We start from the raw sequence: 22363 nt of genomic DNA on the forward strand, positions 1-22363 counted from the left end.
ACTAAGGAGCTTAATAAAATTGAATAATAAAGGCATGATTTGCATGTAAACTTTATCTTCAAAGGAAAAAATAGCTGTAGCTGCAAAAGTGCTAATAGTCTGAGTAAAATATAAATCCATACTTGAATAGTGGAAAAGTCAGAATTGCTTTTGGTCATATGCTTCTTTAAAAACTTTGAGTATAATGAGAGGAAGTTCAACTGAATGAAAAGGTTGGTGTGAGGCATCTATGATAAATAATAACAAAGATGCAAAAAAAACAATCTTAAAGTCTCTGTTTTCAGTTTTGTATCCGCCTTTTAGACAGTTTTTTCCACCCTGTCACAATGTGCAATATGCCAGGACATAAGGTAAAACTATTACCAGGATTACACATTACTATCCTATTTTCTTTTCTCTTTTTTAATGTTGATTTTCTATGTCACTTTTGACAGTCATAGTGCAGTGTGAGATCAGAGCAGAAACACACTAACAAAGAGTCAAACTCACGGTACTGCGTGTTTACAGACCTGAATCAAACTCCAAAAATGTGATGGCTCCAGGTTATCAAATGAGATAATCTGAAGCTTTCTTGGTTGTGCATAGAACTGTGTGCTCTGTGTGATACTGTGGTGTCTAATTTTGTCTGTTATCCATCAATTTGTTGCGCAATTAAGAAAATAACTCTTTGTCAGATAACAAAAACATTATTAGGCCAGTTCTGAGCAGCACTGATTTGCCTTTCTTATTTTAGACATCAAGAGTGCAACACATTGAAAGAGAGCCCCAGGAGAAGGAGAGAAGATGGGGGGATGTTTGCAGTTAGACACATCTGTCTGTGGCACAGGGAGGAGGGAGAGTGAGATACCACCTGCTCGTTCCATTTCCCCAGTTCTTGGCTCCATGTAAATAGGTGACAAATTATTCAGTCTAGGATCTGAGCATCCGAGCCCCTTCTGAAGGTGGAGGCCAAGAAAAATGGACCGGTTATCCTCCCAGCATCCCTTAAAGATGGCTCCACCTTTGCCTGCACACACACGCACACGCGCGCACACACACACACACACATATATATACATAAACGTGCAGAAAGAAATACTTTCTCCCATCTCCCATCCCCCATACCACACACACACACACACACACACAGATACACATATAGACACGGGTTGCTGGGCCCCCTGTTGCCTCATCTGTCAGCCCCTACAACCAAACGCACACACACACCAACATGATGCACTCACACACACTCCCTGGGGAGAGGGTCTCAGATGCAGATCATCAGTATTAGCGGGTGGTTGAGGGATTAGCATCCCCCTGCAGTGACCTACAGGTGTAGCCCTGGGTTAGAGCAGACACTTATCTTCCAGAGCATCGCTGGGCCCTGACCCCTGGGCCTTCGCCAAACACACCTCACAGGAGAAACAGCGCAGGCAGACAGATGGGGGAGGCGTCGCAGTGTATGGGAGAGTTATAGGGCTTGTGAGAGAACCGTGCACACGTTCAAATCAGAGGCACAACTGTGCAGACATGTATGAATGGTTTTACTCATAAATACAGTATTCGTCTATATTTTCTAACCTGAAATTGTCAGTAATTTAAAACTACTACTACCAAACCGAGACCCTGATATGGAGAGATGAAGAAGTGTGCTGAAGGCTCTCAAATCCTTAGTGTGTTCAAACCAAATCCATTACAAAACTTTAAAAAGAAAACAATATTTGAAATAATTTAAGTACTAAAACATTGGTCAGATGTGTTTAAAAAAAACAATGAAATCGACGGCCTTTTATCCTTGCAGGATTTCATCACTTTCACCCTCATTTCTTTGCGATACACAGTCCTACTTGATGATGTTTGTTGCAGCAAGTGTCTAATCTCGAGCTGACAGATCAGGTGGTAGTTGTCCTCCACCTGCTTACTTCTTTTTTCTTCTAGTCTGTAATTCTATTTTTTCCACATTCTCTCTCTTTTTTTAACCCGATCCACAAATACAGCCCGGCGCTCTTTTTTGTTTTTTTCCTAACATTGTTACGACGGATGAAACGCTTCGGCCAAGTGTGCCTTTTCTGTCTTCCAGCTCTGATGTTACTGTTACTGTTTCCATTAAATTCTGCGTTTGTTTTTGTTAATGTAGTATCTACTGTAAAAAAAAAGCAATAAATAAGAGCTGATTAATTAATGTATTAATGCTTTATGTCTCAGTTACAGCACATAAAGCAGAAAAAAAAAGTTTCTGGCTGTCAGGTTATGAAAAATGACATTTGGTAGGTGTTTCTGTTTTGCAATAAACTCCTTTACAATTCTTTTTATGTTTCAAATAAATCATAAAGGCAGTAATAAATGTTGATCAATCATTAGGGGTTTTAGTCATCTAAACATCATAAGTTAAAGAACTGTAATAATAAGCCACTCCACTGCTTTTCCTGTAAGAAGAAGTCGTAATATCCAGCCTGTCTAAGGCAGTTTAAGCAATCTGGCAACCTAAACACTTCTTTGCCATATTACGATTTTATTAAGAATTCAAGTATGATTATTTACAAAGCATGGCCTGGAAATTCATCCTCATCTCTTCCAAATTATTGCCTGTCAGCATAATTGACAATATAAGTTATGTGAAAGTAAGCCTAAAGTTACTTAGCAGTGACAGAAGAGCAGCATGGGGGAGTTGGACTTTGTGAGGGTCAAACTTATAAATAATCATTTTTATAAATTAATTAGCATTTTTTACTATTGTGGATTCTAAAGCGTTTGCTTTCTTCCATTTGTTTGTTTCCCTCGCGTCTCTTCTTTGTCGTCTTCTTGTAAGTTATCACGTTTTTGATTTAACGCAAGAGAAAAGGATGGTTTGATAAACAGACAAAGTCAAAACAATGTGAAGATCGAGGCAGACAAGCAAAGGGCCTTTGGTGGTTGACGCTCATGTTTTGCTCGCTCTAATATCATTTGAACCTGGCTTGTGTTGTTGCCTCCCGTCGGACTCGCCTCATTCTGTTGACATTTTGCTGTTATTTGTACACTGCAAAGCGGTCCATTTTCCCTGCATCAAAAGTGCTTTTACGCGTGTGTGTCAGGATGTCTTTGGTGCTTACCTTCAGCTCCTGTCAGAGAGCGAGAGCAAGGCCTGTGCTCAGGAGCAGAGGGGGGAAGGCTGCTTTGTGCCCTAAGCGTTTTTAGTGAAGGCGAGAACTGGCTCAAAGGCTGTCAGTGCACATGCAAACACACATCAATACACGCACATACACACACTCACAGCAACAAGCAGTGTTTTCGCTCTCAGCTGCACTCCCAGTAAGAAATAAGTGTTTGAAATGAACTCTGATTCATAAAGTGCACATACACACAAGCATGCGTGCTATGCTCATTACATAGGTATCTTGCCTGTGTTTGTCTTTCTCAAAGGCTATAGAAACATGAGGGAGGTGAACGCAGCCCTGATCAAAGGATCTAGAGTTAGGACTTAGGACCTGACAAAGGAAAACAACCCACAGTGTGAAACAATGTGTCTGCGGCGAGAGCAGTGTAACAAATGACACCGGCGTTCTTTATAAAACCACAATTACGAAAAGCTGTTCGCATGTCTTCCTGTGTCGCATTGAAAGTCCACCAGATGGAAAATGCAATCTGGTGCCCCGAATGGCATTTTTAGTTTTGGCTGGTACTGCGGAGAAGGACAACAGGGTCAAACTTGCACTGTGAACTCAGTAGACACAGGGAATTTCTTTCATTAGTGGGCTTCTTTTAAGATTGCAACCTCATACCTCTCATAATAATGGTTTATTGTTACTACTATTGTTATTCAAGACATGAAACATGAAAAAAAGAGACATAAAAACTTAGTAATTTATGGCGTGCCATCCAAAAGTCATTAAATTAAAAACCATTCTTGCATTTACAGGCTGCCTTCAGCACTGCTGTTGTTTTTTTTCAAATGATTCCCTGGAAGTCCCGTTATGACATTTTGCTCTTGAATGTCTGCGGTCTCATCGCAAAGCTCGACTTCTGTGTCAAACAGCTCTGAGTTTCGTGTGGAGAACCATTACTGGAGAGATGAGTTTATGACAATGCAGTTTTCAGCAGTTTTCCTGAAGGTTGTGTATCAGGTCGGGAATGCAATTAGGAGCATGCTCATTATTTTATTCCAAATTCATGGGGTCATGCACCATGAATCTGTCTCCCTGTGTGAGACTATTGTTCTGTGGTACATTCAGCAGAAACTAATGCACACAATGGAACAGAGAAGTGTTTGACCACATCGACACAACTCTTAAACTCCAGATTAGTTAATTTATCAATTTCCCAAAAAAGAAAAACTGTTTTATCACACTGGAGAAGATCCAGCAAGCATTGCAGACCTACTGGGACTTCAACAGAGCCATCTAAAACCAACACCTGCTACTGTGTGTCATAGTTCAGGGGCTGCAATAGGGCAAATGGACACATATTTAATTCAATTCATTTCAATTGGGGGTGACAGGAAGGAGACAGGACAAAAGACACACTGTGGAAGAGAGCTAGAGATTAATAATAATTGATGATTAAATGCAGAGTGCTGTATAAACTGACTCGAACAAAAGTCAGTCAGACTGGAAAGAGGTAAGCGAAGAAGAAAGCCTCAGTGCATCATGGGAAGCCTCCAGCAGCATAACTCTGGGGGGTTCAGGGTCAGTCTGATCCAGCCGCAACAATAAATAAACAAATAAAATATAGTAATACAGCTATATTGGTGATTGGCTGAGTGTTTTTGTCTTCTTTTGCTATTTTTAGGCAGTCTTTGTCAGTAACATGTTAACATATACAGAACAATTCAAAGTTTATAGCAAATGGCAATTGGAGTTGAGCCATTTCAAGCACCGTCTTGTTGCACTGGTTTATCTTTAACAAGAGTGATTTAAAATTTTTTTTATTGATGCCTAAAAATGCTAGTAATTAATTATATTTGAATAAATCATATTATTGTTCTTCCCTGTAAAAATGAGACATATGGACTCCCCCACATTCACACACACCACACAATGACATATTGCAGTTTCGTCTTGATGGCAGAAAATATAAACACATTGCTGTATTTCCATACAACATAAAATGCTCTGTCTACACAGCAAACAGAGTTTCTTTAAAGTGGCCTGAAAACTCTGTAAAGGCAAAAGACGACAAGTCTACTACTTTAAAGTTCATTTTCCAAATGGAGATGTAGTGAGCTGTAAACTCTAAATGCATTTAAAATATATGATCACATTTGTTTACCATATATTGAAACGTCATGACCAATTCATGCTGTGAATAAAAGCAAATGTTTTAGCTTCTTTTTGCACAATAACTTCATTATAATTAATAGGCACTGAAAAGTGTACCTTGATATGATGTAAATATTTTTGATTTTTCATTTGAATTCACAAAGCTGTAAATTATTTAGACAAATCACACGTGTTACACCCCGGCCTAGGCAACCGGGGTGCAACGCAGGAAAATAAAAATAAGGCAAAAACACACGACAAAAAAAACTAAAGCTCTCCACCAAAATCCCAAAACGAAAATATCCCATGACGAAAGTATTTACAACAGACTATTTATTTACAACAAACACACCAAACTATTTACAACACGGGGGAGATCGCGACCATGACACACTGAAACACAAGGCTTAAATACATAGAAGGGGCAATCAGGGAATGGACCACAGGAGGGAAACACAGCTGGGGCAAATTAGACCTGACGAGACAGGGAAACGTAAACTGAAAACACTAAGATAACACAGACTTTCAAAGTAAAACAGGAAACACATAAGGCACGCCAAAAGCAACACACCGACAACACCAAAACGTAACAGTTCCCCCCACCCAAAAATCAAACATGTAACCCCAAGTGAAAAGTTTGATTCAGACAAACGAAGGCTGAAGTGAAGGCAGACGAAGCTGATGGAGGCTGGAGCGGTCCCACGGACCCTCCAGCAGACGACGAAGGCTGGGGCGGTCCCACGGACCCTCCAGCGAAGGCGGATGAAGGCTGGAGCGGTCCCACGGACCCTCCAGCGAAGGCAGACGAGCAGCCCACCAGCTGCACACACGGACACGCAGCCCACCAGCTGCAGAAGGCTGGAGCGGTCCCTCGGATCCTCCAGCGAAGGCGGATGAAGGCTGGAGCGGTCCCACGGACCCTCCAGCAGACGACGAAGGCTGAGGCGGTCCCTCGGACCCCCCAGCGAAGGCAAATGAAGACTGAAGCGGTCCCACGGACCCTCCAGCGGAGGCAGATGAAACTGATGGAGGCCGGAGCGGTCCCCCTGACCCTCCAGCAGACGACGAAGGCTGGAGTGGTCCCACGGACCCTCCAACGAAGGCGGATGAAGGCTGGAGCGGTCCCCGGGCCCTCCAGCGAAGACAGACGGAGGCCGAAGCAGTCCCTCCCTCGGACCCTCCAGCAACGGCGAACGGCTGAAGCGGCCCCCGGGCCCTCCAGCGAAGACAGACGGCTGAAGCGGTCCCTCCCTCGGACCCTCCAGCGAGGACAGACGGAGGCCGAAGCGGTCCCTCCCTCGGACCCTCCAGCAACGGCGAACGGCTGAAGCGGCCCCCGGACCCTCCAGCGAAGACAGACGGCTGAAGCGGTCCCCGGGCCCTCCAGCGAAGACAGACGGAGGCTGAAGCGGTCCCCGGACCCTCCAGCGAAGACAGAAGGCCGAAGCTGTCCCTCCTTCGGACCCTCCAGCGATTGGACGAGCCCCCATATGTTACACCCAAAACGAAAATATCCCATGACGAAAGTATTTACAACAAAAACACCAAACTATTTACAACACGGGGGAGATCGCGACCATGACACACTGAAACACAAGGCTTAAATACATAGAAGGGGCAATCAGGGAATGGACCACAGGAGGGAAACACAGCTGGGGCAAATTAGAACTGACGAGACAGGGAAAATGTAAACTGAACACACTAAGATAACACAGACCTTCAAAGTAAAGCAGGAAATACATAAGTCATGCAAAAACAAAACACTGACACACCGAAACGTAACATTTCCCCCTACCCAAAAATCAAACATGTAACCCCAAGTGAAATGTTTGATCAAAACCGGATGAAGGCTGGTGGAGGCTGGAGCGGTCCCACGGACCCTCCAGCGAAGACGGATGAAGTCTGGAGCGGTCCCACGGACCCTCCAGCGAAGGCAGACGAAGGCTGGAGCGGTGCCTCGGACCCTCCAGCGAAGACAAACGAAGACTGAAGCGGTGCCTCGGACCCTCCAGCAAAGGCAGACGAAGGCCGGAGCGGTGCCTCGGACCCTCCAGCGAAGGCGGACGAAGGCTGATGAAGGCTGGAGCGGTCCCACTGACCCTCCAGCAGACGACGAAGGCTGGAGCGGTCCCTCGGACCCTCCAGCGAAGACAAATGAAGGCTGGAGCGGTCCCTCGGACCCTCCAGCAGACGACAAAGGCTGGGGCGGTCCCACGGACCCTCCCCCCAGCGAAGGCGGATGAAGGCAGACGAAGGCTGGAGCGGTGCCTCGGACCCTCCAGCGAAGACAAACGAAGGCTGAAGCGGTGCCTCGGACCCTCCAGCGAAGGCGGACGAAGGCTGGAGCGGTCCCACGGACCCTCCAGCAGACGACGAAGGCTGGTGCGGTCCCCCCGGACCCTCCAGCAGAGGCAGATGAAGGCTGGAGCAGCCCCTCAGACCCTCCAGCGAAGGCGGATGGCTGAAGCGAAGGCAGATGCAGGCTGATGAAGGCTGGAGCGGCCCCACCGACCCTCCAGCAGACGACGAAGGCTGGAGCGGTCCCACAGACCCTCCAGCGAAGGCAGACGACCGAAGCAGTCCCTCCCTCGGACCCTCCAGCGACGGCGGACGGCTGAAGCGGTCCTCGGACCCCTCAGCGATTGGACGAGCCCCCATATGTTACACCCCGGCCTAGGCAACCGGGGTGCAACGCAGGAAAATAAAAATAAGGCAAAAACACACGACAAAAAAAACTAAAGCTCTCCACCAAAATCCCAAAACGAAAATATCCCATGACGAAAGTATTTACAACAGACTATTTATTTACAACAAACACACCAAACTATTTACAACACGGGGGAGATCGCGACCATGACACACTGAAACACAAGGCTTAAATACATAGAAGGGGCAATCAGGGAATGGACCACAGGAGGGAAACACAGCTGGGGCAAATTAGACCTGACGAGACAGGGAAACGTAAACTGAAAACACTAAGATAACACAGACTTTCAAAGTAAAACAGGAAACACATAAGGCACGCCAAAAGCAACACACCGACAACACCAAAACGTAACACACGGATCAAATAACTTTAGGTTCTGCAGACTTTTCCAAAATCCTCCCAGCCTGAGGACGCAGACGGGCCTGGATCACAGATGGTCCCAGGAACACTGGACTCACTCTTCATAATGTGCCGCTTTATTGCTTGTTCAGCCAGCAATTTTCTTTTGAACAAGATGGCATGTGCCTTGTACTCACTTTAATAAAACTTTAAATGGGAACATCTGCACTGCGACACTTGTGCTCAATGCAGTTCCAAATCTCCTCATCATATTCAGATAATCCACCGATTCTGAGATCATCGCAAATTAAAAAGTACAATTTTGACCAACCCCTCAAGAGCCTGTAAAATATTTATAATTTATATAGTGCCAAATATACAGCTTGTATTGTAAGGTAAAGACCCCACAATAGTACAGAGAAAAATCCAACAATTAAACAACCTCCCCTGTGAGCAAGCACTTGGCAACAGTGGGAAGAAAAAACTCCCTTTTAACCGGGAGAAACCTCCAGCAAAGCCAGGCTCAATGAAGGGCAGCCATCTGCCACGACTGGCTGGGTGTGAGGGGAGGGAAACAGGACAAAAGACATTTTAATAAAAATTTTCAGCATTAAATTAAAATCTTAAATGTCTTCCATTTAAATCAGTTGAGTCTGAGGGGAACAGGCGGGGATGTTTTTCAGATTACGTTAACTTTACATTAATGAGCCAAAAATAATCGCATTACTTTTGTTACTCAACACATGGAAAACAACTCCAAGTATCCTTAACCACAAGTCCAGTAAAAAGAAAATACTGCAGACTGTCAAGGAGTCAGGTTTAGAGGTCTTTACTGACTTACAACACCTACTTTAATATGCTGATGATGGATGAGGGTTGTGGGAAACTAAGAGCGGTAAAGGATACATGCCAAGTGTGTTCTCAAAATGAAGGGGAAAAAGCCTTCTGCAGGAGGCAACAGTTCACGTAAAGCCCTCTGCAGATGCTAGTTCTAACAAGCTACCTGATATCCGGGGCGTAGAGCAGCAGGTGCAGTCGAGACAAAAAAGAACAATATACAGATTTTCTCAAGTAAATACTTCAAGCTGTTCCAAGTTAGGCCACAGAGGTTTCAACTATTTTCAACTAGTAAGAACCTGCAGACAATCCAGAACCCAACATTACGTATGCAAAGAGAGTGATTTACCCTCCTCATTCCAAGTAACATGTGCCCTGCCTGTGGAATTTGGGATCTCAAGCATTTCTTCCCAGCGAATGACAGCAGTGTACCCCTGGTGTGTTGGAGGCTGCCAACCACTAAGCAGTCCTGGCATTCTGCAGACAGGCCAGACTTGTGGTTGTTGTTTTGCTCGCTCCTTCTCAGTCTTTGGCTGCAGGCAATATGCAGAACACAGACAGCCAGCCTGTTCCCACACCACGGTTCAGCACTGAAGGTTCTCATCCCAATACCCCAACTCTGGGTACATTAGCAGAGAATGGATCTGGGGAGCAATTTGAAGATGAGAAACAAAAAGGAGGAGTTGAGGAAAAGAGAGGTTTGGTGCAAATACTGTAAGTGCGTGCTTATTCATATGTATGAAGCGGAGCAGGAATACGAGAGGAATCTGTCACATTAAAGACTCAAACTCAGTGTCAGAATTATTCTTAAATCACTTTCTCTCCCTCTGTACTTTTCTTTTTCCTGTGCTTCACTCCATGCTTTGGTTTCTGCTGTCAAGAAATGGCTGACCACAAACTCAAATTTTCTCATGTCATTCTCCACAAAAGGAACGTTCTAGGCTATGTTTGGGTTTCTTGGTGAGCCAAGGGCATTTGTGACTCAACCTAACCATCCTCTCTCATACTCTTTCAACTCAAAGTGACAGAGAAGACTGAGTGTTGTTTGAAATTAAGTATTTATAGTAGTGGCCCACTAGTTCTCACCACAGCCTCTACTTATAATCTGAAAACTACCTTTTAAGAACATCAACATTCAAAAATTAGGTCACATATTTCCTAAATATCCTTATAATTTGTACTTATTATTGGTCAGATCTCCAGCTGGTGTGTTGTGTCTGACCTTCTGATTAGCTAGTGTACAATAAGCCTCCATTTGTTCTGATCACTCACTGTTTTCAGCTCCCACTGTGGCTCGCTGCCCACCCCCCCCGGCCTGACTATTTGGTCACTAAGCTCAGACAGACTGAGGCCTCTCCAGCCCAGCTCTGTTCATATATGCAGTTTTAATTGAGTGATAATGACGAGAGCTTGTCTGAGATGAGGTTAACAGGAGTGTATTAATTTGAATAGGACCCTTTGGATTATCCCCGGCTCTGAGCTCTGAAAATGGGCTGCTGTGCTGGCCACGCAGAGAACAAGACTACGCTGCATTTCTTAATGGACCACAGGGCAACATAAGGGTCATTAGCATGAGGTTCAGACCCGGTGTTTATGTGTGTATGTTTATGGCTTCTTTACCGTTTTATTCACTCTGCCGCAAACTTCGAAAGACTAAAGCGCAAAAAGTAACAATTGACAGGGTGAACTAATAACCAGAGGGCAAAGATAAAAATCTATATCTCTCAATCATAATGTAGATTTCTATCTTTTTTCCTTTTTCTCTGCCCGTCTGTCCTTCTCCCTTTCTTTCTCTCTCCTCCACCATTGTTGTTATCAAATGATACAGTTGCTCAAGCGCAGCGTTTGAATCCTAAGGACCTCTGGGAGCAGATTTGTCTCCACCAAGCCCCTTCTAACGGGGATTAAGAGGATTAAAAACCATAAAATGACCCCAGCGCCAAGTCCCCAGAGCCAGGCCCAGCTTGTCTCAGCCGGGCCCAGTAAGGAATGGAGCCCAGGCCGCAGGCCTGCTTTACCAACGGCCCCTTAAAGCTCCCTGTTAGCATGACAAAGGGGAGAGCAGTCCCCTGATCCGCCAAGGGGGCAGTACAATAGAGTGGCTGCTTTCTCCGCTGCTCATTTTCATGGAGACAAACAGCATTACACTTGGCAGTGACATTGTTCTAAACTCCAACACGGAGCCCCTCTTTCTCTGCGGAGCTCAAGGTGTCATATTAATTATTTAAATCTAATGTGGATTTTCAGCAAGGGATCCCTCCAAGGCCTTACCCGCAGCCAGAAGGTCTGGGATCTGCATTCGTTTGGTTAATTAGACCTGAAACCAAGCTTTGATCTCGACCAAAATCGGAAAAAAGGGAAACTTCCAGAATGAATTATTTTAGCCCTAACCTATTTTTTCAATACAGTTCTTTCCTACTCATTTTCATCCCCTTTATAATGTTGTGAACACAAATGTGTGTTTGTCACCCTGCGTGTGTTAGACTGAATTAGAGTGCACAATGAGTGAGTTTAGGGTTAAGGATTTTGCAGTTAACCAGCTTCATAAGGTCAATGATGAAGGTAATTGAAGGCCACTTTAATCCACTCAGGAGGCCTGACAGAACCATTTACTCATGTCGTCTCACTGAGAAGGTACAGTTGGACTCAGATGAAAGAGAAAAAAAATACAGAGGAGAAGGTAAAGAGAACAAGACAGCAGAGGCTGGGGTGGTCTCTCTCTCTCTCTCTTTCTCTTTCACAATCCAGTTTAAACATGCAAGAAGTGAGGCGTTAGGCAGGGAAAGACGTAAATGTATTGAGCCTGGAGACAAACATATTGATTCGAACATTTTGTAGCACAAACAACAACAGAACAATTCGACTTTGAATGCTGTGCAGTGAGAGGTTCACCACAGCTTCAGATAATTTTGATTTCAACAGTCTGGTGGAAATGTGAGGTTAAGAAAAGACCTGAAGGCGGCTTCATTCAAGTTCGACTAACGATGAAGCCCAGCAGCAACCACAGCAGCAGGGAAATGTAAAAATATATTAGGGAGTGTATCGTGGCATTTCACTTGGCTAGGTATAAGTTCTCTCAGATGCTTTTAATAATCTGATTGTGAGGATAGGTCATGTGGGAAGAAGATGTGAGAGACAGGACAGTCACTAAAACATGCATTAAGCTTCCCATTGTCACTGTCTCAGATATATCTCCAGACAGCTCTCTCCACTGGATTCCATGTCACTCCTCTTTGAACGGCCAAATTGACATGTTTATGCATAATTGAGGCTTGTATTACGATAAGGAGAATGAGGGGAGCGTTTTTTTTCCTCTGAAAGTAAAAGGAGGATGAGCGGGTGGATGGGGTGGTGTCAGAAGATCTACGGTAATGGGGGAGAAAGAAGAAGATGAGTTGCACATTGGTGGGAAGAAAGGATAGCTGGGCTCAGCTAACAGGGAGAACTGCAGGATTTCCTCACCCAGCCCACCTGCACGCTGAGCTCTTTCACTTATACTGGTCCTCGATAAGCTCTCGGGACTGTGAATTCAGACGCCTGGTCTACGGGGAAATTAATTTATTCTCCTGTTAGAGCTCATAGCTCAGACTCTGAGTCTCCACAGCACTGCACACTATAACTGGCGAGATGAGGATGAGAAGAGAAAATATAAAAACGTGACAATGAAAGAAAGCAAATTCTCTAACATGGTGTTTAAAAGGTAGCTGCAACGTTTGGACCACACTATACGAGATTCATGTCTTTTAAGATGGTTACTGTGCTGGATAAAGTTCTCCAAAATATCAGCTACTTACCTCCAACGTTATGTTGTGACTAGAGATGGCACGATACCACTTTTTTATGTCCGATACCGATACCGATATCATAAATTTGGATATCTGCCGATACCGATATGAATCCGATGTCACGGCGGGGTGCGCCGATGTGTGCGGAAACAGGACCCAAAAGCAGATGATGACGAGGAATAGTAATGATTAACAGAAAAGTGAACCTTTATTGCGATGACGGCAGGAAATGAACCAAGAGACCAAAGCAAACAGGCAAAACACTAAGAAACAAAACACTGAGCTGGCAAAACACTAAGAAACAAAACACTAAAGGTACTAAGACCAAAAACTATAACTATGACCGAGGTGGAAAATAAACAGGCTAAGACTATGACTATGACTGTAACTCTGGTGAGAATAAACAGACGAACTGACAATGGCATGAAGAAAACAAAAGGCTTAAATACAGACATGAGGTGATCAGGGGAAGTGGCGACACATGGGGGAAAACAGCTGACAGACATAAACCTAATGACAGGACCAGGAGAGGAAAGCTAAATACAATGAACAAAGAACACATGACATTGTCAGAATAAAACAGGAAATGACAACACAACTTAACAGACCTAATACGTGATGAAATAAATAGAAAACCCCAAAACATAGAAAACCCAGGAACAATAACTGCCTAAACTAAAGGCAAATAGGAAATAACACAAACTAATAACATATCAAAAAATACAAAGAAAACTCAGAGTGCTGGGTCGGAGACCCAGCCTGTGACAGAGCCCCCCCCCCTTAAGGGCGGATTCCAGACGCCCTAAAACCTCGAAAAACAAAACCAAAAACAACCCACCAAGGGCGGGCGGTGGGGGTCCAGGACGGAGGGCCAGAAACAAGGCCAAAAACCAAAAAAAACCAAAATGTCCATCAAAATCACAGGAGCGCAGGGAACAGTTCATGACTCCTCAGGGGGCCGACCCGGAGGGTGACGGTCCAGAAAGTCATAGTTCATGTGATCAGGGGGCCGTCCGTGCGGACGGCAACGGCGGCGACACGGAAACGGTTCAGGGGGCCGACCTCGACGGCGGTGACGTGGAAACAGTTCAGGGGGCCGGCCGTGCGGAAGGCGACGGGGCGGGAACCGTTCAGGGGGCCGGCCGTGCGGAAGGCGGCGGCGGCGCCCAAGTGTCAGGCGTACCGGCCGAGGCTTGGAGGACACAGGACCAGGTGACGCTGAAGCAGAGGCTGAGGCCGGACCAGGCGTAGCAGAAGCACAGGCTGAGGCCGGACCAGGCGTAGCAGAAGCACAGGCAGAGGCCGGACCCGGCGTAGCAGAAGCACAGGCAGAGGCCGGACCCGGCGTAGCAGAAGCACAGACAGAGGCCGGACCCGGCGTAGCAGAAGCACAGGCAGAGGCCGGACCAGGCGTAGCAGAAGCACAGGCAGAGGCCGGACCCGGCGTAGCAGAAGCACAGGCAGAGGCCGGACCCGGCGTAGCAGAAGCACAGGCAGAGGCCAGACCCGACGAGGCTGAAGACTCTGACGAGGCCGGACCAGACGAGGCTGAAGACTCTGACGAAGCCGGGCCAGACGAGGACGAAGACTCTGAGGCTGGGCCAGACGAGGACGAAGACTCTGAGGCTGGGCCAGACGAGGGCGAAGACTCTGAGGCTGGGCCAGACGAGGGCGAAGACTCTGAGGCTGGGCCAGACGAGGACGAGGACGAAGACTCTGAGGCTGAAGCCGGAGCCGGACCAGGTGGAGCAGGAGCAGCTGATGCAGAGGCCGGACCGGGCGAGGATGAAGGCTCTGAGGCTGCAGCTGACGAAGCACAGGCTGGAGCTGCGGCTGACGAAGCACAGGCTGGAGCTGCGGCTGACGAAGCACAGGCTGGAGCTGCAGCAGACGAAGCAGAGGCTGAAGCTGGACCGGGCGAAGCACAGACCGGAGCTGGTCCTGGCGTAGCAGAGGCAGAACCAGGTGACAGTGAGGCAGCCACAGGTGGTGAAGCAGAAGGTGGCCAGACGGGCTCCTCAGGCCCTCCAGCTGACGAAGCATGAGGCTGAACGGGCTCCTCGGGCCCGCCAGCTGACGTGGCGTGAGGCTGGACGGGCTCCTCGGGCCCGCCAGCTGACGTGGCGTGGTGCTGGACGGGCTCCTCGGGCCCCCCAGCAGACGTGGCTTGAGGCCGGAAGGGCTCCTCGGGCCCCCCAGCAGACGTGGCATGAGGCCGGAAGGGCTCCTCGGGCCCCCCAGCAGACGTGGCATGAGGCCGGAAGGGCTCCTCGGGCCCTCCAGCAGACGTGGCATGAGGCTGGTGCGGTTCTCCTGAACCCCCAGCTGACGTGGCATGAGGCTGGATGGGCTCCTCGGGCCCTCCAGCTGACGAGGCATGAGGCTGGATGGGCTCCCCGGGCCCTCCAGCTGACGAGGCATGAGGCTGGATGGGCTCCTCGGGCCCTCCAGCTGACGAGGCATGAGGCTGGATGGGCTCCTCGGGCCCTCCAGCTGACAAGGCATGAGGCTGGTGTGGTTCTCCTGAACCTTCAGCAGACGAAGCATGAAGCTGGCTGGATTCTCCTGAACCTCCAGCAGACGAAGCATGAAGCTGGCTGGATTCCCCTGAACCTCCAGCAAACGAAGCCTGAAGCTGGCTGGATTCTTCTGAACCTCCAGCAGACGAAGCATGAAGCTGGCTGGGTTCTCCTGAACCTCCAGCAAACGAAACATGAGGCTGGCTGGGTTCTCCTGAACCTCCAGCAGACGAAACATGAGGCTGGCTGGATTCTCCTGAACCTCCAGCAGATGAAGCATGAAGCTGGCTGGGTTCTCCTGAACCTCCAGCAGACGAAGCATGAAGCTGGCTGGGTTCTCCTGAACCTCCAGCAAATGAAGCATGAAGCTGGCTGGGTTCTCCTGAACCTCCAGCAGACGAAACATGAGGCCGGACGGGCTCCCCGGGCCCTCCGGCTGACACTGAAATTGGCTGCACCAGCTGTACCTCCGTCTCCGGCTCCAAACCGGCCTGGATAGCAGTCCCACAGCAGCTTAGCTGAGCCTGATGGCTAGCTTTTCCAGGGCAAACAGTCTCTGTATAGCCGGGCTCATTAACCGGAAAAGTAGTGTCAATTTCAACAACTTCCTGAGAGAAAACATGAGGAGCCAAAATGTAATCACTCACTTGCGTTTGTGATACGGAGCGTCGGTGGCGCGCATGCCGCTTTTTCTTAGGAGTGGAAGACGGCGGAGCGATGGGTGGAAGTCCCTGGTAACTCCGAGGTCCCCCGAGAGCCAGTCGAGTTCCCCGGAAAGAGTGCTCGTGCTCCGGAATGAGCCACGGCTTCCACCGGAGCTCCTCCTCCAAGAGAGCGCAGAATATAGACTGGCGCTCGTCGTCGTCCAAGTCTATGGTGTGCGGCGCTTCGTCCAAGTCTATGGTGTGCGGCGCTTCCTCGCGCTGAACTGTGACAGGAGTATGGCGAGACTGTGATGAGGGCGTGGAAACTGGTGAGCTGAGAGGTGGTGACGCTGCGGCGAATCTCAGCGAACCGACACGAACACACTCAGGTTCCGGAGGCAGCAATGGAGATGACTGATTGTGGGGTTGTTGTGACTGGTGGGTGCTGGAAGCCATTTCCTGACTCGACAGTCCCTGGGCCTGCAGCATCTCCTTTATCCTCGTAAAGGCATCAACTATGGCAGGTGAGTCCGGGAGCTGGAGAAGGCGGGGATCCCTCTCCATAATAGCTTCAGCAGCGTTAATCATTACCAGCTTGCTCTTCAAATCGGGCGCTGTAAAGAAGCGGTCGAGGATCGCTTGGATCCGAGCAGTCTCCTCCAGACACTCGGTGAGAGCAGAATCCGCTGGGTCCATGACTGGTCAGTTCGTTCTGTCACGGCGGGGTGCGGCGGGGTGCGCCGATGTGTGCGGAAACAGGACCCAAAAGCAGATGATGACGAGGAATAGTAATGATTAACAGAAAAGTGAACCTTTATTGCGATGACGGCAGGAAATGAACCAAGAGACCAAAGCAAACAGGCAAAACACTAAGAAACAAAACACTGAGCTGGCAAAACACTAAGAAACAAAACACTAAAGGTACTAAGACCAAAAACTATAACTATGACCGAGGTGGAAAATAAACAGGCTAAGACTATGACTATGACTGTAACTCTGGTGAGAATAAACAGACGAACTGACAATGGCATGAAGAAAACAAAAGGCTTAAATACAGACATGAGGTGATCAGGGGAAGTGGCGACACATGGGGGAAAACAGCTGACAGACATAAACCTAATGACAGGACCAGGAGAGGAAAGCTAAATACAATGAACAAAGAACACATGACATTGTCAGAATAAAACAGGAAATGACAACACAACTTAACAGACCTAATACGTGATGAAATAAATAGAAAACCCCAAAACATAGAAAACCCAGGAACAATAACTGCCTAAACTAAAGGCAAATAGGAAATAACACAAACTAATAACATATCAAAAAATACAAAGAAAACTCAGAGTGCTGGGTCGGAGACCCAGCCTGTGACATCCGATATGTTTTTTAATCAACAAAACTGTTTTTTTTTAAATATCTTGCTGCATTTTGTATAAGTTCATACTCAAGTTTAAAACAACAACTACACTAAAGCTATTCTGTTATACCTATATGCAAAAAAAAAAAATTTCATAGTTCAGCAATACTGATCAATCTAATAAACTTAAACCTACACCATCCTCCCTATTCTGGTATTTTAAAGAGTACTTAGCGTAAATATTAAGCAACCTAACTAATAGGGTTCCAACTCCCAGCAACAACAAAAATAAATAAATAAAAAATAGGGAACCACCAATCACGCTCCACCTCATGATGCTTAATCAACGTAATCAACCTTAATTTGATGCAGTGTGAAAAAAAATGCACAGAAATCAATTATTTTTCAAGAAATATTAAATAGATTCAACATCTTTCTTCAACAAAATTGCAGACTGCACAGATGGTACCTTCCCAAAGGAAAAAGTACTATAGCTTACTAGGGTATATATATTAGACTTAATAGTCACTATATACAGTAATTGACTTCTATTCATTTTACATCAAATTAAAACTTTGGGTGTCAGATAATTATTTATTAAAAGCTAGATATTTTAAATGAGAATAAGAAAGAAAAGTATGTCTTTGTGCCCCCTTTTCCCTGTTAATGCCCTATCAGCCCCCCTGGCTAAACTTTGCTAGATCCGCCCCTGCACAGTTACCAGCGTCAGCTACGTAGAAAAAGATCCTCGAGTAGAAAGTAATATTAAATAAATTCTAACAACAGCTGATCAAGCTTAAACGTGCTGCTGTTGTTCAGCCGATGGTTTCCTCTTTCTGGTGCAAAGTGGGCCAAAAACAAACCAGAGAGACGGACTCGCGACAGAAAAGCCGATCAGCTGATCATTAAGCAGTTTCATGATTGAAGTAGCAGCAAGAAGAGGCAGTCGCTCCATATATCGTTTGGTAAGCTTAACGCAGGAATGCTTTACAAACATTCAGAGATGGACTTACACACTTGCTTTACTTCTCTCGGGATAACTTTGTCGGAGATGAAATGCCGGGTTGCTAGCGAAGCTCCAAATGCTATCCAGACCACCGACAGGTCCCGCATGCCACAGCCGCTCTATCACGTGATGCATACTGCTCCGACGTGCTAACGTTCTGAGGTGAGTTATGGCGTGTTGCAAGTTTTGTGAGGTGCTTTCGTGATATTTAATGGATCGGATTACATTTTTTATTTTTCTCCGATATCCGATCCAGTAATTTAGGTCAGTATCGGACCGATACCGATACGTAATATCGGATCGGTCCATCTCTAGTTGTGACATATTGTTTTTGAGATTTCTACTACCTCATGCAATAAAAATCACCTTGTTCCATATAGGGTTAGATATTCATATATATAAGACAATGGAAATATTTTACGTACTAGAACTTTTTTACTAAGTTGTTAGCAGTAAAATGTCTGTTTTGGACAATGTGTCCCATTGATGTGGATAAATAAAGTAGCCTATAAAACCCAACCCAATTGCTGTGGGCACCTGCGGCTAAGAAGATGGCATTGGTTATCCAGCTCCTCCAGTCCAAAGGTCAACGTTTCCTTGGACACAATACTGAACCCCAAATGCATTTCGAGTTTGAGTGTGTGTGATAATTAGAAACTACTTAAGCACATAGAATAAAGCACTAGCTGAGTGCGGTTTGCGGAAAAATGTGCTTTGAGTGCTCAATTACAATAGAAAATCACTGTACTGTGTAAGTACTGCACCACTTACCATCTACCAACAGCTGTGAAATAGAGTTAAAGTCATGAGTCTAATATCATGCTGCTGAGAAAGCAATTAAAGGAACTGACTTAAAAAACAAGTAATAAGTAAGTACATGAGTAAATGGACTGATTCTTATATAGCGTTTTTTTCTACTCTCCCGGCGTACTCAAAGCGCTCTATACAACACTCACCCAATCGCTTTCTTCTAAACTTAGTGTTCCCCAACTACATTCATACTCTGATGGATGCATCGGAGAGCAACTTGGGGTTAGTATTGTGCCCAAGGATACTTGACACGCAGAATGAAGGAGTCAGGGATCGAACCACTAACCTTCTAATCAGTAGGTGACCTGCTCTACACATCTTTGTACAACCCTTAGTGATCCCTTATGTGTCAGGAGTATCAGAACAGTTGAGACACATTTTCTCCAAACACCACGTCTCCATGGCTTTCAAACCCCAAAACACACTAAGGCAAAAAATTGGTGCACTCCAAGGATCGGGTCCCCCCACACAAACAGAGTAAACTAGTGTACGCTGTTAAGTGCCAGGAGGATTGCCAAACAACCTCTGGCGAAGCGGATGGCACAACACGCCAGGACTCTGCAGTATATTTACACCTACAGGCCAGTGGACACTCATTCAATGATAAGGATGTACACTTCCTGGACAGGGTGGAATGCTGATTTGACCGGGGAGTCAGGGGGCCATTTAATTGAAGAGGAAAAGACCACTTCTGAATCGAGGAGGGGGCCTAAGGGTACATATTTTACCATCAATGCTGTGATTACAGGCATTCCCTAACTCTAAGTGAATGGCACACATGAAGAATATTAATGATCGTGAAACTGGATTCACTTGTTAGTCACTGGTTTCAGTCATTATGAAAATGTACTGTTTATAAGTTTGAGGAAACCTCCAGTCAGCTGAGACTGAAGAAGTCACTTGGATGAAACGTTTCTCCCACTGAAAACGTCACGTCCAGATGAGCAGAATCAATTTTTGGGACATCTCTACACAGTTTTAACAAATAGTGTTTTTCTTCTAAAATCCCCCTGATCTAAAAAAAAAAAAAAATCTGTCGTGTACCTTAATCACAAAATCAATAGAACCATTTTAAAACATTTGCATTCCCAATTCTCAGTTTTAGTTCTCAGTATATTTAGGATTAACATGATGTGCAGTTTGACATAAATTTATATCAAATCCTGAAATAATACAATACATTTTGGTTCAGACTTGGACATTTTGCCCAGCCTCTACGCAGCCAATTTAACTTGCTCTTCTTTGGACCGTTTCTCAGATGTAGATCAAGCTCGCGCAACAAATGTGTCTCACTCTAATCTCCCATATTTTACAAGCGACAGCCTCTAACCCATGCAAGCACACGCACACACACACACCAGCATGTCCACGTCCCCGCACACACACATACAAACGAAGACTTAATGACAGTGAGTGAGATAATCACCCGCCTCGCCTGTAGCACTCTGGGCTTGAAGTTGACCCCCTGCCCCAAAACACATACACACACGCACACACACACATACACGTCCACAAGTACACACGAGCAGCGGGGCCCACTCCTCGGGCCCATTCGACCAGTCCTCAATGAATACAAAGGATTGTGGGGATTAGCCAGACATTTGGTCGGGCATTGTTCTGGCCCACTAAATGAGGTTTGGCCGGTGGCAGCCGGTACAGGGGCCGGGTCCTGCGTGAAACTGAAGCGGAGGCAGCGGCCGCCCCTCGGAGGAAGAGTGATAATTACCTCTTCCTGAGAGAGATGACAGCTTTGGCCTCTGCATCCCTGGATCTTGGACATTAGCAACTGAATAGAGAGCTTTCATACTGTATATCATTTTAATCTTTCATGTTCAGATCCAGCAGATGGCTTATTATTGGCCTGGGTTAGGAGGCAGCTAGGGAGACAAATGGCCCGTGTCTCTTTTAAGGAGGGATGCCGGGGAAATGGCATTCATATAGGGCAAGAGCAGCGGATAATTGTATATCTGGCTGTTTGGAGGTGCAGCGCTGCTCACACACTGCCAGCCTATAAATCATAAAACTATTAATCTTAGACAAATCCCACTCGGAAGGCTTGACGGAGGGCAGTATGTTTGGAAAAATGAGATCCATCCAAAATATGAAGACTTCCTATTCGACGTCCATGTTAAGTATTCCGACGTCCTCGTGCAGCTGAATACATTTTAATTTGTTTACATTTACATTTAACCTTGCGCCACATCAGAATACAAGATGCACGAGAAATCCCACAATGTACTGATTAAAGGATTGTCTGGTCGTCTTATTATTCAGCTCACATATAAATTTCGAGTTATTCTCATTGCTTTTTGTTGAGTCTTTCATGTATTCAGATCTGACCGCTGACTTATTTATGTTGTATGAGTTATTCATTATTTGATAATAAATATTAAGCGTAGATTTCTGCAGGGTGGGGGGGACTGCACTGCAGGACACAACTTTTCACGGGATCACAAGAACAAGTCAGCAGCATAAATCAACAGACAGTGGCCAGAGAAAATGCACAAAAAGTAATAAAAGTCTAGAACTGCCCAGTTTCATATGATTTGGTAAAGCAAGTTCAACATCTGAGTCGCATTACATTTCAATGTACTTTGCATTTAGATACCACACTACATCTCTGTTGCTGTCTCTCTCTCTCTCTCTCTCTCCAGCCTGCTGTCTCTCCATTGATATCACCCATCCAAAAAGAAACAATACAGTTTCATCTCGCGCGCTGACAATGATGCATGAGCCTGATGGAAAGCACTTTTCAGGTGTTGTCATTATAAAGCCATTTTTTTCCACTGGCCCCATGTGAAAGAAATACAAAGACAGGGCCCAAAGTGTAATACTCTAATATCTCTGAAGCTTTTCATTGGCATCTGTGGAGCCTTGGCTGCTGGATTGTCTCCTTTTCAATTACCTGATCTTTTCAACTTGGTGGGAAATGAAAAATGTGCAGCGCAGTTGGAGCTCTGGAGCGAAAAAGCCTTCACTCCATTCACTCTTTCATTCTCTCCCTCTCCAATCATCTCTCACACATGTTCTTCATGCTCTGCTCAGTGCGAGTGTGTCTGCTGGAGAGTGGGCACAGCCTGCTCAAAATTAACCCCGACTTGTGACTGTAAACGGTTAAAAACCAGCCGAATGTCACACTAATT

The 22363-nt window shown here is 46.1% G+C and overlaps 2 protein-coding genes across 2 annotated transcripts in view; both read right to left on the reverse strand.

Annotated features, from left to right (window-relative positions):
* shox (shox homeobox) overlaps positions 1-912 on the reverse strand; it is a 40632-nt gene extending 39720 nt beyond the window's left edge. Inside the window, exon 1 of the mRNA XM_082508313.1 lies at positions 851-912. The gene's annotated coding sequence lies outside the window, so the exon portion shown is untranslated. The remainder of the gene's footprint in view (positions 1-850) is intronic.
* Positions 1-18720, reverse strand: part of fgf14 (fibroblast growth factor 14) — a gene marked incomplete at its 5' end in the record, with an annotated part of 327598 nt that extends 308878 nt beyond the window's left edge. The window contains one exon of the mRNA XM_082508322.1: positions 18418-18720. Coding sequence (XP_082364448.1) covers positions 18418-18517 — 100 coding nt within the window. The remainder of the gene's footprint in view (positions 1-18417) is intronic.
* Between the last annotated feature and the right edge of the window lie 3643 nt (positions 18721-22363).

The sequence above is a fragment of the Aulonocara stuartgranti genome (assembly GCF_965226115.1).
Source record: "Aulonocara stuartgranti genome assembly, chromosome: 16".
In the NCBI taxonomy this organism is placed as follows: Eukaryota; Metazoa; Chordata; class Actinopteri; order Cichliformes; family Cichlidae; genus Aulonocara; species Aulonocara stuartgranti.